General features: G+C 56.0%; 2 protein-coding genes across 6 annotated transcripts in view; one reads left to right on the top strand and one right to left on the bottom strand.

The window, feature by feature from the left end:
• Positions 1-5038: 5038 nt before the first annotated feature.
• On the bottom strand, positions 5039-9545 carry LMF2 (lipase maturation factor 2). The gene is made up of 14 exons (XM_003905756.5): positions 9389-9545; positions 8581-8834; positions 8449-8477; positions 8102-8319; positions 7852-8030; positions 7476-7617; positions 7189-7323; positions 7015-7120; positions 6843-6939; positions 6588-6770; positions 6348-6516; positions 6142-6253; positions 5885-5981; positions 5039-5788 (listed from the first exon to the last, which is right to left on the bottom strand). The coding sequence occupies exons 1-14, from the start codon at positions 9480-9482 to the stop codon at positions 5480-5482; spliced, it is 2124 nt and encodes a 707-aa protein (XP_003905805.1). The 5' UTR covers positions 9483-9545; the 3' UTR covers positions 5039-5479.
• A 349-nt stretch (positions 9546-9894) lies between these two features.
• The window catches only part of NCAPH2 (non-SMC condensin II complex subunit H2), a 16699-nt gene continuing 11570 nt past the window's right edge, over positions 9895-15023 (top strand). For 2 of the 5 annotated variants that reach the window (XM_003905755.4, XM_009217610.3), the window contains exon 1: positions 9922-10143. In XM_003905755.4, the coding sequence (XP_003905804.1) occupies positions 10036-10143 (108 nt within the window). In that variant the 5' untranslated portion in view covers positions 9922-10035. Of the gene's footprint in view, positions 10144-15023 lie in introns of all 5 variants that reach the window. The other 3 variants (XM_021921732.2, XR_002515438.2, XR_002515439.2) reach the window with 3 other exon arrangements.

The raw sequence follows: 15023 nt of genomic DNA, 5'->3' as shown, positions 1-15023 counted from the left end.
AGCTCATTGCAGCCTTGAACTCCTGACTCAAGTGATCCTCCTGCCTCAGACTCCTGAGTAGCTGGGACTACAGGTTCAGGCCACCACATCTGGCTACATTTAAAATTTTTTTTTGTAGAGAGAAGTTCCTGCTATGTTACCCAAGTGGTCTTGAACTCCTGGCCTCAAGTGATCCTTCTGTGGCTTCCCAAAGTGCTAGGATTACAGGAGTGACCGCTGTGCCCGGTCGTCTCACCTTCTTTTGACATGGAGCCCCAGCCTTGGGAGGCAGATACTGAACCGCATCCACAGTGCCCCCTTCTGGAAATTCTCCACAAGCCAAGGTTTTGGACAGCTCCAGTGCCTGGGGCGATGGCATTTCAGGTGGGAAGTCTCTGCAAAGAGCTGTACCTGTCTTCCTCCCTTCCTAGATATTAATTCACTTCCAGACACATATTGAGCAGCTACTGTAAGCTATTACAGTGATGGCTCTGCAGACAAAGCTGTAGTGAAGACAGACGCCAACCCCACCCTCACGCAGCCAATCCTATGCTAGTTGGTTCTGTAGAACCACCACTGGGTTTCCAGTTGGTCTGAGTTATCTGGTGAACTCAGACTTTCCCTGTCTTCTGGGCACTCCACAACAATCCAATCACCTGGGGGGGCCCTGACCTCTGCAAACCTCCGTGGGGTGGTTCCTTGGTTGGCCGCCCTCCGATGGCCCTGCCTCCCTGCCGAGCCCTGGCAACCTGGGATCCTCCTCCCTGGCTCCTGCCTCCTCTCTCATAGGACAATCTCATTTGTTCTAACACATTCATTCTCAAGCCCAGTAGCTACTCTTGAATATCACTTATAGAGGTGTGTTTCCTTGAAGTAAATATTCAAGCATATATGTTATGTAACGGGTAATAATAACTAAAGTAGAAATGTACATATATCAATCAGCACAAAATAACTAAAAAAACCCTATCTCCAAACTCACTGACTATTGACAAATTCTGGACCTACTTCCCCTTGGTAACTAGACAGAACTTTCTCTTGTGGGTATCATTATGTGATCAAAATTCCAGATCCTCTTATTTATTTATTTTTATTTTCTCTTGAGACAGAGTCTCGCTCTGTTGCCCGGAGTGCAGTGGCACGATCTTGGCTCACTGCAAACTCCACCTCCCAGGTTCAAGCGATTCTCCTGCCTCAGCCTCCCGAGTAGCTGGGCTTACAGGTACACACCACCATGCCTGGCTAATTTTTTTGTACTTTTAGTGGAGACAGTGTCTTGCCATGTTGGCCAGGCTGGTCTTGAACTCCTGACCTCAGGTGATTTGCCTGCCTTGGCCTCCCAAAGTGCTGGGATTACAGGCGTGAGCCACCGTGCCTGGCCCAAATTCTCTTTTTAAAATTACGATGGTATCACATAACTATTTCTTCTCAATAGTTGTTATACACGAAGGCAATAGCTCATTCTCCTGATCGACCCCCTACTTAGCTATCACCTCATCAACAGTTTCCAGCTAATGACTGTAATATACAGAGCAGCCACAAATGTCTCTATGCAAATTTTTTTTTTTTTTTTTTTTTTGAGATGGGTCTCGCTCTGTCACCAGGCTGGAGTGCAGTGGCCCCATCTCGGCTCTGGCTCGCCCCGGGTTCCCGCCATTCTCCTGCCTCAGCCGCCTCCAGGTAGCTGGGACACAAGCCGCCACCTCACCGGCTAGTTTTTGTATTACCCCAGTAGGGGCGGGTTTGCCGTGTGTAGGATGGTCTCGATCTCACGACCACCGTGATCAGCCGATCACCGACACTCCCGAAATGCTGGGATGAAGCAATGCTCCCTCTTTTAGGCCGGGTTTAAAACTTGTTGCAGGCGAGGCGCGGTGGCTCAGCCTGCATCCCAGCACTTTGGGAGGCCGAGGAGGCGGGCGGATCCGCGAGGTCAGAATCAGAGACCATCCTGGCTAACATGGGCCAAAACCCGTCTCTACTAAAAAGCCATAGCCCGGTAATCCCTTCGGAAGGCTGAGGCAGGAGAATGCGTGAACCAGGGCTTGCAGTGAAGCAGAGATCCGGCCACTGCCTCAACCTGGGCGGCAGAGTAACTCCGTCTCAAAAACTTGTTGCCCAGGCTGGAGTGCAGTGGCAGATGTCAGCTCACTGCAAGCTCCGCTCCCGGACCAGCCATTCTCACTGCACCTCAGCCTCCTGAGTAGCTGGATTACAGGCACCCACCATGCCCAGCTAATTTTTGTACTTTTAGTAAAGATGGGGTTTCACTGTGTTAGCCAGGATGGTCTTGAAAGTGCTCCGATTACAGGCGTGAGCCACCGCGTCCAGCCTAAAATTTTATTTTTGACAAATGCAAGTGGTTTTATTTATTTATTTATTTTGCATTTTACCAGTGCCAGCCTGTGTGTGTTTCTTCCTGGTGCACAGCCTATGTGGTTCTTTGACCCAATAGTGTCCTAGTCACTGCATCTGTTAGAGACTCAGCTTCTCATCAAATCAGTTCTACATAGGCTGGGCGCGGTGGCTCACACCTGTAATCCCAGCACTTTGGGAGGATCAGGCGTGTGGATCACTTGAGGTCCAGAGTTCAAGACCAGCCTGGCCAACATGGTGAAACCCCATTTCTACTAAAAATACAAAAATTAGCCAGATGTGGTAGCGCACATCTGTAATCCCACACAAAAACTTGCATACCCAATGTTCACAGCAGCACTACTCACCCAAGAGAGGTAGAAGCCATCCAAGCATCCATCGATACCTGAATGAATAAGGACAGGGAGAATGTGGTCCCTGCGTACACTGGACTGACTCACTCCTAAGGGAACACGGCGCTGATATGTGCTATGATGTGGATGTGCCTTGAAAACATCATGCTGAGTGAAAGCAGCCAGACACAAAAGGTCCCACGTTACAGGAAATGTCCAGAATAGGTAAATCCACAAAGAAAAAAGATAGATGAATAGTTGTTTAGGGCTTGGTGGGGAGGGGTCAGAGGGCAACAGCTAAACAGTTCGGGGTTTCTTCCGGAGGAGATGAAAGGTTCTAAAATGGCCTCTGGGCCGGGCGCCGTGGCTCAGGCCTATAATCGCAGCACTTTGGGAGGCCAAAGTGGGCGGATCTCCTGAGGTCAGGAGTTCGAGACCAGCCTGGCCAACATGGTGAAAACCCATCTCTACTAAACTACAAAAATTAGCCAGGTGTGGTGGTGCACGCCTGTAATCACAGCTACTTGTGAGGCTGAGGCAGGAGAATCGCTTGAACCCAGGAGGTGGAGGTTGCAGTGAGCTGAGATTGTGCCACAGCCCTCCAGCCTGGGCAACAGTGAGACTGTGTCTCTAAATAAATAAATAAATAAAATGAACTCTGGTGATGGATGTGCAACTCTGAATATACTGAAAGCCACTGAGTTGTGCACTTGAAATGGGTGAATTGTATAGCATGTGACTTACCAAGAAAGCTGTTACAGAAAACAAAAACACACAAGACACTCATAAAGTGAAGCTTAAAAGCTTAGGAACATCAGGTCGGATGCATGCCAGTGAGCCGAGACTGCGCCACTGCACTCCAGCCTGGGCGACAGAGCGAGACTCCGTCTCAAAAAAAAAAAAAGCTTAGGAACATCAGCCTGGGCAACATGGGGAGTGTGTGTGGTGGTGGGAGCCTGAGGCAGGAGGATCATTTGAGCTCAGGAGTCTGAGGCTGCAGTGAGCCACAACTGCACCACTGCTCCAGCCTGGGCAACAGAGTGAGAGAGACCCTGTCCAGAAAACAAAGAAGCCTAGGAACAGGTTTTTGAGTTTTAAACAGATTACCTTTTTTTTTTTTTTGAGACGGAGTCTCACTCTGTTGTCTAGGCTGAAGTGCAGTGGCACGATCTTGGCTCCCCGCAACCTCCGCTTCCCAGGTTCAAGCAATTCTCCTGCTTCAGCCTGTGAAGTAGCTGGCATTACAGGCACCCGCCACCACACGTGGCTAATTTTTGTATTTTTAGTAGAGATCAGGTTTCACCATGTTGGCCAGGCTGGTCTCGAACTCTGACCTCAGGTGATCTACCCCCCACCCCCCGCCTCTCAAAGAGTTGGGATTACAGGCATGAGCCACCGTGCACGGCCTATTACTAAGCCAAGGCTGACTTCTCGATTGTTTATTCCGTGTATAGGAGTCCCTGAAGGCATCTGAGAGTTCACGCCACCGGCTGAGCCCCTGAAGGCACCTGAGAGTTCACGCCACCGGCTGTGTTTGAGCATGGAGCTCTGTCTGGGTAGGCCAGATGGAGGTCAGCGACGTGAGGGAGCTGGGTATAGTGGGAGCTGCCCAGGGGTCTGGCGGGAGAGCAGGAGATGGGGGCTGTACCAAGGACGGGCCAGAGGCAGAGGAACCTGTGCTGTGAGTTTCCAGGGTGGGCGGTGACCTCCAATTGATAACCTGACCCCAAATGGAAACCTGGACGGTGCCCTGACTGCTTTCTCTGCTGCTGTCTTCTTCCTACGATCGAGGTTGAGGATCTCAGCCTACTTCGCCTCCTGTGGGCGGGTGTTTGCCTGGATTATAGGCAGGAGCCATCGCCGCCCCTAATTGCTTTTCTGCTAGTCGTCTTTCCTACGCATCGGGGAGGGTTGGGGGCGTCAGATGCACCTTCCCTCCTCCGTCCCAACCCAGGGCCTCCAGCTCCCCTCCCCCTGGCTTCACTCTGCAGAGGAGCCTCTATTAACTCGCCCACCTCACCTCTCCTTCACTCCCTGCCCACTCTGGCCCTTCCATCCTTTCCTGAGGCCAGGAAATGTGAGCAGGAGGGAAGGGAGGGACCAGCTCCACCACCAGCCTTGGAGTATGGAGCTGACAGGTCCACTGGGCTGTGCCAGGCCTGAGGCTCCTTTGTGGTCAGGCAATGGACAACGCCAAGCCAGGCCTTACAGAGAATGCCAAGGATGGGGCAGGAGGGTGCCTGGGGGGCCACGCCGTGGGGGAGCCTGACAGTGCTCTGGATGCCCACTGCCCGGAGTAGGGGAGACAATCCCATCCTCAGGCCTCCCGTGAAAGCAGCACCAGGCACACAGCCAAGCACAAAAGACGCCTTTATTGGTGCCCAGATCTAAAGGGCAGGATGGGCTGGTGTGAAGATGACGTGGAAGATGACGGTGCTTCCCCTCTTTCCCTGAGAGTCAGCCTCTTCCCCTCCGGCATGGGGCCTGGGGTGGGGGTTCCAGACTCAGACCCCCACAGCCCAGGGCAGGGGAAGGGTCTTGAGCTGGGTCGTGTTTCCCTCCTGGGCCAATCACAGAGGCAACAGTGGGAGTCCTGGGGAGGGGCGTGGCTGGCGTGGGGGTGGGGCCTGGAGCCCTCAATGCAGCACCCTGCAAACCCCAGGGGCAGCCCCCCAACCTGTGCCCGGCCCTGCAGGGTCAGCTAAGGCACAGTGGCTGGGTCCTGTCCTGCCGGAGGCCAGAGCAGTCCCAGGGACCCAACCCTCTCAGGATGCGTGGCCCGGAGAACACAACTACTTCTTTCGCCGGGCGGTCCGCGAACTACTGGTACAGGGGTTGGGGGCTGGGGTGGCCTGTTCGGAGGCAGCTCCAGAGTCTTTATGGGGGGCTGGCCTGCGCTTCTCCCCGCTGGCTGGTGCCAGGGGGGAGGACCGGAGAGACCAGGGTGCTAGCAGGGCCTGCACAACTCTGACAGCCCCTATGGCCACAAGGAGCCCCCAGAGCAGGGCGGGGGCCTCCAGAGGAGACAGCTGAGTGCGAGTCCAGTGGAGGGCCTGGGCCAGAGTGCTGTTGGCACTGCGGGCCCGGGGTGGGCTCTTGTCCTGTGGGAGGGAGATTGGGGAAGTGCTTACTGGGTTCACCCCAGGAGGCTAGGGTCACCCCTGCCACCTCCCCTAGCCTGGCTGATACCCCCTTACCTGCAGCCCAAACTGCCTGAGCAGTGTCTCCAGCGTCGGGTCTCCCAGGGACACGGGTGGGAAGAACTCCTCCACCCACTGGCGCCGCCACCACTGGCTGCAGCGGGACCTGATGTTCAGAGCCTGGCGGCACCTTGGGCTCCACACCCCACCCGGTACCCGGCCTTACCCCTGCTCCCTGGGCTCCACACCCCACCCGGTGCCTGGCCTTACCCCTGCTCCCCGGGCTCCACACCCCACCCGGTGCCCGGCCTTACCCTTGCTCTCCAGGCTGGGAGAACCAGTACTTGTAGCGCTGGGCTCGGACATAGGTGGGCGGCTGCTTGTGGAAGGGATACCTGGCCACTTGACTCTGGATGAGGCGGATCACTGCAGCGAGAGGGGTCAGTGTGGCTCCCGCAGTACCCTCCCCGCCCCCTCCTGTCTCCCTCTCCACCCTGCCCCTCCCCACCCCGCTTCGCACCTGGCTCCTTGCCCTGCAGCAGGCGCAAGACCAGGCTTGTGAACCACGGGCTGTGCGTGTGCGGGCCCAGGGCTGCAAACCACATTTGCCAATCCAGGCGTGGTTGGTGGGGCACCACAACTGGGGGAGGCCGGCTCAGGTTCCCAGGCTTGTACATGAACTCGATCTCCTGCCAGGCAGGCCGAAGTCAGCTGGGCCAGCTGACCTGGGCCCCACCCTGCCCGCCCTGTGAGGGCTCACCGTCCAGTGGTGGCCATCGTAGCTGCCCTCCAGCACCACCTCAGGCCGCCCACCAAGCCCGGTCATGCGGCGGAAGAGGCCGTAGGAGTTGGCCAGCTGCAGGTGCTCCACGGCGCCAAACAGGCGGTGGGCCCCAGTCCAGAGGCGCCCATGGGTCCCGGGCTCCACGTAGGAGTACGGCACCTGGAGGCAGGTGGGCGGTTCTCAGGGCTGTCCTGCCCCCGGCCTGCCCCCCAGCCCTGCAGTGCTACCCACCAGGCTGATCAAGAACAAGGCCACAGTCGCAGTGCTCACAAGGGACAGTTTGACTGCAGCACTGAACTTCCGTAGCCAGCCCCGCACCTGGGTCCACCTGTGGGTAGGGACCCAAGGTCGTCATGGCGGCCCTGCACACCTGTGCCCCCTCCCCGCTTCCTGGGCCATGTACCTCCAGAGGGCACTCAGCAGCTCCCAGGCCAGGGAGGCCACACCCAGCCACACGGTGGGCAGCGTCAGTGTCTTTAGCCACTGAGAGAACTGGTGGAAGGTGAAAGCTGGCGGAGAAGGGGGGTGTGAGGACTGGTCCGCCCCTGCCCTCTGGCCCCCCCAAGTCGGCACTCACTGGTTCTGGAGTGGATGGTGCGCTGCTGCCAGTCAACCTCCAGGCCAAAGTAGTGCACAGTGCCATAGGCCAGAAGCCCGTAGACAGCTAGTTCCAGCAGCAGCGACAGTGTGGCCAGCAGGGCCTTGGGCCAGGCTGTGGGGCAGGACAGTCATGGGTCAGCAGAGGGTCCCTAGCCAGGGGACTGGGGTGCAGTTAGAGTGGGAGTCCTGTGGGGGTGTTGGAGGGGAGAACCCCCGGGAGGGCAGGGGGCTAGCGACAGCGAACCCAGGACGAGTGACACGCACAGGTGGTCGTCTTCTTGCGGCTGCCATGGCCAGGCTCAGCAGCCAGGTGCTGGTCGTCTAGCAGCGCAGTGGTGAGCACCAGCGTCATCAGGTTGAAGAAGTTGTAGTTGCCAGTGATGATAATCAGGACCTGCAGCAGCACCTGGGGGCGGCCCACTCTCAATGCTCCCGGAGACGGACGCCCGACCCTGTGATGCAGCCCTACCTAGTAGGCACCCACCTCCATCCTGCGGGGCGCATCCCTCTGCTACAAGGCCTTCCCAACAGCGGTTGCCACCTGTCCCCGGGAGCCACCCTGTCCCCAACAGGGCACGCTGAGCAGCGCTGAAGGCCGAGCCTTGTCTGCCTCTCTCTGACAGCTGCAGCTCTCACCTACCTGTGAGTAGAAGGCAGCCAAACGCAGGCGTCGAATGGGGGCAAAGAACAGGGGCGGCACGGCGATCTCGATTAGGAAGGTGGCCACCACGCTGAGCTTGTGCAGCCAGACAGGCAGGTGGTGTGCGAACCAGGCGGCGGGCGTGGGCAGGCACTGGGTCTCGTAGTGGTAGGTGAGGGCTGCAGGCGAGAACAGGAGTCAGGGCTGGCAGAGCCCCCAGACCACCCCAGGTCCAGGAAGGGCCCCTCACCAGTGAGCCCCCACCACGCGGGGCAGCGACTGGTCAGCTTGACCACGCCTGAGGCGAACATGAGGCGGAACAGCAGCCAGCGCACCAGCCAGAAGGGGAGATCTTCATGCGGCAGGGCCCCTGCCCGCCCGCCCTGGGGGGCCTGCTTGCGATGGGAGGCTGGCCTCAGCGGGGCCACCAGCACGGCCAGGAAGCCAGTCTCTAGCAGCAGGGAGTCCCTATGGGGACAGAAAATAGCACCAAGAGCTCCTCCCGACACAGCTGCTCCCCTGGGAGGGTCCTCCCAGGAGAGGCCCTACCCCACCCCCACCCAGCCTCCCGCAGCCCCAGGCCCAGCGGTCACTCACCACTGGAAATAAAGGAACACCTGGCCCACCTGCAGAGAGAGGGGCCGTCAGGGAGCAAGTGTGTCTGTGGACTCAGGTAAGGCAGAGGCAGGGGTAGGGGTGGACTGAGCTGGTCACAGGAGTCCCACTTGCCTGGCAGGCCGAAAGGTAGGCAGCCCAAAGTAGCAGGTAGACGACGGGGTGACGCAGTGGGCTCAGCAGCAGGGCCCCCAGGGCCAGTAGTGCGCCCAGCAGGCTCAGCAGCTCCAGGCCCTGGGCCGTGTCCAGCCCCAGTCTCGGCGCTTCCCATAGCAGCGTCGGGGTCTCCCACAGTTGCTGCCAGCGGCCCTTGCCCTGCGGCCGCAGCGTCTTCCTTGCAGGTAGGATGCCCTCGGGGCCATACAGGCCTGTGGGAGGGCACGTCAGGGCCAGGCCCTGGACAGCCCTTGCAGACTAGACTACCTCTGAGTCAGGGCCTGCAGACCCCCTAACCTAGGTCAGAGCACGCGGATACCTCCATCCCTAGGTCAGGGTCCGCGGTCCCTCCAGAGCCCGTCCCCCAGGTCAGGACCTGTCAAAACCCCGTCCCAGGGCTAGAGGCCTGCTCAACTAGCGGGGTCAGGGCCTCCACCCAGCACAGCCCACTGCCCTCTTCCAGGTCTCAGCCCGACTTCCTACCCGCCCCACCAGGTCTGGGAGGAAGCCGCTCTCCCACCTCTCTCAGAGTTCTGTCCCCCACCCCAGGTCAGAGTCCAGAGCCTCACAGCAAACGGATCACCGCACCGATTCCTACCCCCACAGCGGCCTGCAGGACACGAACCTCCGCCCCTTACCCCCTCTGGCCACGCCAAGGCCTGGCCCTCACTCCCAACCCCAGACTGCGTGAATGCCGGGCACAGAGAAAAGAGGACATAGGGTCCCGCGCCGAGGCTGGGGGTGTTCCACCCCTGGGTGCCTTCACCTGGGATCTGCGTGTAGAGGGAAGCGAAGGCGAACATGAAGACGGCCGCCACGCCCTGGAGGAAGAGCCGCCGCGGGAGCCGGGAGCCCGCCATGTCCGCTACGCGGCCCGCTAGAGCAGGGTCCGCCCTCTCCGCCCGCCCGCGGCAGCTCCAGGCCCCCCCCCCCCCCCCCCCGGCCGCCCCCCCCCCCCCCGCCTCCTCGGCCCGCCCGCCCGCCCGCGGCAGCTCCAGGTCCCGCCCTACCTCGCCGGCGGCAGCCCGAGGCCCCGCCTCCTCACTGCTCCGCCCGCCCAACCCGCGGCAGCCCCAGGTCCCGCCCCGCCCCGTCCTGCCCCACCCACGGCGGGCCCAAAAGCCCGCCCGTCCAAACCGGCGGCAGCCCAAAGCCCCGCCCACCGCCCGCCGCCTTCGGCCCCGGCGCCGACCCTGCGCCGCGACTCTTCCGGTGCGTTCCGGTCGCGCGGCGCGGGGCATCGCCTCTTGGGCTTTGGCCCGCGTTACGTCATAGACATGCGCGCGACGCCGCGCCTACGCATTTTCCTGGGCGGGAACAGCAAAATGGCGCCAGAACTAGTGGCGGGCTGAGGGCGCCGTACCCCTCGGAAGGCAGCCCTACGGTCCCTTTGCCGCCCGTTCCCTCCCGGACATGGAGGACGTGGAGGCGCGCTTCGCTCACCTCTTGCAGCCCATCCGCGATCTCACCAAGAACTGGGAGGTGGACGTGGCGGCCCAGCTGGGCGAGTATCTGGAGGAGGTGAGGGTGGTGGGGGAGTGGCGCGGGGTGGGCCTGCGGGGCGGGGGCTCCGGGCCCGGGGCTGTGGGCGTCCCGCAGCCTCCACGCTTATGGCCATCTGGCGCTCTGGCCGCGCTGGTCTTCGGGCTCCCTGCTTCTTTTTAAAATCCATCTCTGCCTCCCCAAATCATCCCTTGTTAGATTAGCGTGGAGCTGTCATTGCAGGTGTCTACCCGTCAGCGAACCGTGTGAATGATTGAGTGGGTGGTGACCAGCCGTTTCCCCAACGCAGTGGAATAGTCTAGAAAGCGTTATTGCTTTTGTTGCAGTTATTAAGAGCTTGCTTGTGTGTTTGAGAGGTCTGGATCACGACGTCAGAGGGATTTTTTATCTTGGATTTTCAAACCAATTTCAGGCTATTGCTGTGCTCCATTCTGTTAGCGATTAGTGTTTCTTCCATATTTGACAGCCCTGTCTCGACCTCTGTTAAGCTGTCTGCTCCGTATCTGCACTTCATTTTCACTCCTCAGCCCAGCTCAGTCTGGCGTCCACGACACTTAAATGTTTCTTGTTTTGATCAACAGTGATCTCCACCCTACCCAGTCCATGGAACACTGGAAGTGTCCTCTTACTCAAATCAGCATTTGGTGGACTGGCTACTCCTTCCTTTTTGAAACATAGTAGTAAGATTTTTTCCCTATTTCATTGCCTGCTTTTTTTCTTCTATCAAGTCTCTTAAGTGTTGAGTTCCTCAGGACAGGGCCTGGGTGATCTTCTGATGCATTTCCCGTGAACAGTGTCATTTATTTCTATGATTTTTAAATATCGCCTGTATTAGGACAACTACCAGATCTGCAGCTCCATCTATCCCAGGTCTTTCCTCCAGATCTACTTTACATATCCAGTTGCTCTCTTGACATCTACTGGGTGTTACATAAACATCTCATTTAACATATTTAAAGTGGAACTCTTCATTTTTCTGCTTAAACCTCAGCCTTTCCCATCTCGGAAAATGGCACCACTGTTCAAAGGCAAAAGCTGAATGTGACTATAGTGAGGCCCCACGCTTAACACCCAGTTCACCCATGAATTCCATCAGTTATACCACCAGAATATCACTTGAATTCATCTGTTCTCCACTTTATCTGGTCTAGACCACCATTGTCTCTGGCCTGGATCTGTGTAAAACCTTCCTATTTGGGTTCCCTTATCCATATTTTTGTCCCTCTCCGATTCGTGCTCCAACCAGCAGCAAGTATGACCCTTAAAAATTAAAATCCAGCCACAGCACTGTTTTCTGCCTAAAACCCCTCAGTGGCTTTCCGTTACGCTCAGAATAAAACCCAAATTTCCTCCCCTGAACCTGGCTCTGCTCCCCGTTTTAGCCTCATTTTGGGCTATTTTGTATCTTCTTTTGAACCAGTCAACCTATGGCACCCCAAGCTTTTTCTTGGTGGAAGGTCTTCATGCTCTCTGCTCCACTTGGGAATGTTCTTTTTTGTTTTTATTTTTTATTTTATTTTATTTTTTTGCGAGATGGAGTCTTGCTCTGTTGCCCAGGCGGGAGTGCAGTGGCGTGATCTCGGCTCACTGCAAGCTCCGCCTCCCGGGTTCACGCCATTCTGCCTCAGCCTCCAGAGTAGCTGGGACTACAGGTGCCGCCACCACGCCGGGCTAATTTTTTGTATTTTTAGTAGAGACGGGATTTCACCATGTTGGCCAGGATGGTCTCGATCTGACCTCGTGATCCGCCCACCTCAGACATCCAAAGTGCTGGGATTACAGGCGTGAGCCACCGCGCCCAGCCTCTTTTTTGTTTTTAACTGAAGAGAGACTTCATATGGCAAGGACAAGAAGAAAAAAAATCAGAGAGGAGGATCTTACTATATTGCCCAGGCTGGTCTCAAACTGCTGTGCTCAAGCAGTCCTCCTGCCTCAGCTTCTCAGGTAGCTGGGACTACAGGTGTGCACCACCACACCTGACTGGGAATATTCTTTTAATGACTGAGTCTGTTTTCTTTTTTCTTTTTTTCTTTTATTTTCTTTTCCTTTTTTTTTTTTTTTTTAGATGGAGTCTTGCTCTATTGCCCAGGCTGGAGTACAGTGGCACAGTCTTGGCTCACTGCAACCTCCACCTCCCGGGTTCAAGTGATTCTTCTGCCTCAGCTTCCCGAGTAGCTGGGATTACGGGCATGCACCACCATGCCCCGCTAATTTTTGTATTTTTGACAGAGACGGGTTTCGCCACATTGGCCAGGCGGGCTTGTACTCTTGACCTCAGGTGATCCACCCAGCTCTGCCTCTTTCCAAAGTGCTGGGATTACAGACGTGAGCCACCACACCTGGCTGACTGAGTCCTTTTCATTCTTTAGATCTTAGTGTAAATGTCAGCTGACCACCCTATCTAAAATAGTTCTCTCCATCTCAGCACCTTATATACTTTAGAATGTTTATTATAAGCCATTTTTAAAAAAATTATTATTTTTTTTTTGAGACAGAGTCTTGCTCTGTCACCCAGGCTGGAGTGCAGTGGCGTGATCTCGGCTCACTGCAAACTCCGCCTCCTGGGTTCACGTCATTCTCCTGCCTCAGCCTCCTGAGTAGCTGGGACTGCAGGCACCTGCCACCACACCCGGCTAATTTTTTGTATTTTTAGTAGAGACGGGGTTTCACCGTGTTAGCCGGGATGGTCTTGATCTCCTGACCTCGTGATCCACCTGTGTCGGCCTCCTAGAGTGCTAGGATTATAGGCGTGAGTCACCGCGCCTTGCCAAAAAAAATTTTATTTATTTATATGTTTATTTTTTTGAGGCAGACTGTCACTCTGTCACCCAGGCTGGAGTGCAGTGGCGCAATCTCGGCTCGCTGCAGCCTCCATCTTCTGGGTTCAAGCGATTCTCCTGCCTCAGTCTCGAGTAGCCGGGATTACAGGCGCCTGCCACCACGCCCGGCTAATTTTTGTATTTTTCGTAGAGACGGGGTTTCACCGTGTTGGCCAGGCTGGCCTCCAACTCCTGACCTCGTGATCCGCCCACCTCAGCCTCCCAAAGTGCTGGGATTGCAGGTGTGAGCCACTGCGCCTGGCCACAAGCCATTCTTCAACTCAACCTGTTTGTGGCCTGTCTCCACCCTAGAATGTGAATTCTGCCAGGGCAGGGACCATGCTTATGCCCTCTTTTCTCTGTTTAGTAGAGTGCCTGGCACATAGATGTGGATGTTAAAGTGTTTGTTAAATGCACATGTGTCTGATGACTGAACTTCTCTGCTCTGATGCATAGTTGGCTGAGAAAATACAGGAAACTGTGCTGGGCAGAGCTCCTGTGGATTCAGGTTTTCAGATCAAGCAGGGTCCATGGGGACACCTGTTCACTTGGTGAATCTCCTTGCTGGCTTGGTCAGCTCCCTTCCTGCTTTCTTGTGTCTGCTCTTCCAAACCTCTACTGCTTGAAGTCCTCATTTCCTGGTTTCTAGTATTATCTTTTTCCTTCTTTCATTTTTCACACAGTACCACGATGTTCTTTTTCTTTTTTGTTGTTTTTTGTTTTCTGTTTTTAGATAGGGTCTTGCCCTGTTGCCCAGGCTAGAGTGCAGTGGTGCAATCATGGCTCACTGCAGCCTTGACCTTCCAGGCTCAAGTGATCCTCCCATCTCCCAAGTAGCTGGGACTGCAGGCACGTGCCACTGCACGGCTAATTTTTTGTATTTTTGGTAGAGATGGGGTGTCACTGTGTTGCCCAGGCTGTTCTCAAACTCCCAGCTCAAGCGATCCACCTACCTTGGCCTCCCAGAGTGCTGGAATTATAGGTGTGAGCCACTGCACTGGCCAGAATGTTCTTTTTCTAATACTGCCGTGATCCTACCCTCTTTTATCCATTTATTTATTCATGGTTGTTAGTTGTGAATTGTGTGCCAAGAACCATGTTAAACTTTGAAAAAATAGTGCCAAGCAAAGCAAATGATAACCCTCACTATGCCAGGGCCCCCACTGTCATGGGAAGACGGGCCCAACAGAGTAACCGCATGGAGGTATAATAAATACACATTTGGTGCTTGCTTGTGTTAAGCACTTGTTTTATGTGCTTTACACATATGAATGTGGAGTCCTCACAAAAACCCTGTTAGTAGAGGCAGTAGAGATGTGCCCTGAATGATCAGTGGTTAGTGGCAGATCAGAATCCATCCTCCACCGCTGCGGGTGACTTTGTGTAGTCAGAAACTGATGGCCAGGCATGGTGGCTCACGCCTGTAATCCTAGTACTTTGGGAGGCCAAGGCAGGTGGATCGTTTGAGGTTAGGAGTTCGAGACCAGCCTGACTAACATGGTGAAAACCTGTTTCTACTGAAAATACAAAAAATTAGCCGGGTATGGTGGTACACACCTGTAGTCCCAGTTACTTGGTAGGCTGAGGCAGGAAAATCGCTTGAACCTGGGAGGCAGGGGTTGCAGTGAGCCAAGATCGCGCCACTGCACTCCAGCCTGGACAACAGAGTGAGACTCCATCTCAAAAAAACAGCAGAAACTTACGAGGGATTTGAAAAAAAATACATGGTCCTATGGAGAGTTTGGGAGACCTAGTTTCGGATGAAAGTAGTTGCTTAATTATGGTGAGCTAAAGAATGTTCCGGGCCGGGCGCGGTGGCTCAAGCCTGTAATCCCAGCACTTTGGGAGGCCGAGACGGGCGGATCACGAGGTCAGCAGATCGAGACCATCCTGGCTAACCCGGTGAAACCCCGTCTCTACTAAAAAATACAAAAAACTAGCCGGGTGAGGTGGTGGGCGCCTGTAGTCCCAGCTACTCGGGAGGCTGAGGCAGGAGAATGGCATAAACCCAGGAGGCGGAGCTTGCAGTGAGCTGAGATCTGGCCACTGCATTCCAGCCTGGGCGACAGAGCGAGACTC

This window comes from Papio anubis, chromosome 16 (assembly GCF_008728515.1).
Source record: "Papio anubis isolate 15944 chromosome 16, Panubis1.0, whole genome shotgun sequence".
Classification (NCBI taxonomy): Eukaryota; Metazoa; Chordata; class Mammalia; order Primates; family Cercopithecidae; genus Papio; species Papio anubis.
Note: the sequence above shows the minus strand (reverse complement) of the source record. Positions and strands in the feature narration are given on the sequence as shown.

Excerpts from the sequence above, each read along its gene's own strand:
- LMF2 (XM_003905756.5), bottom strand. The coding sequence starts at position 9,482 with ATGGCGGGCTCCCGGCTCCCGCGGCGGCTCTTCCTCCAGGGCGTGGCG. Across the intron at positions 6,940-7,014 it reads CTGCTGAGTGCCCTCTGGAG|GTGGACCCAGGTGCGGGGCT; the intron begins GTACATGGCCCA and ends CCCTACCCACAG. Across the intron at positions 5,982-6,141 it reads TCCCAGCCTGGAGAGCAAGG|CCAGTGGTGGCGGCGCCAGT; the intron begins GTAAGGCCGGGC and ends GTCCCGCTGCAG.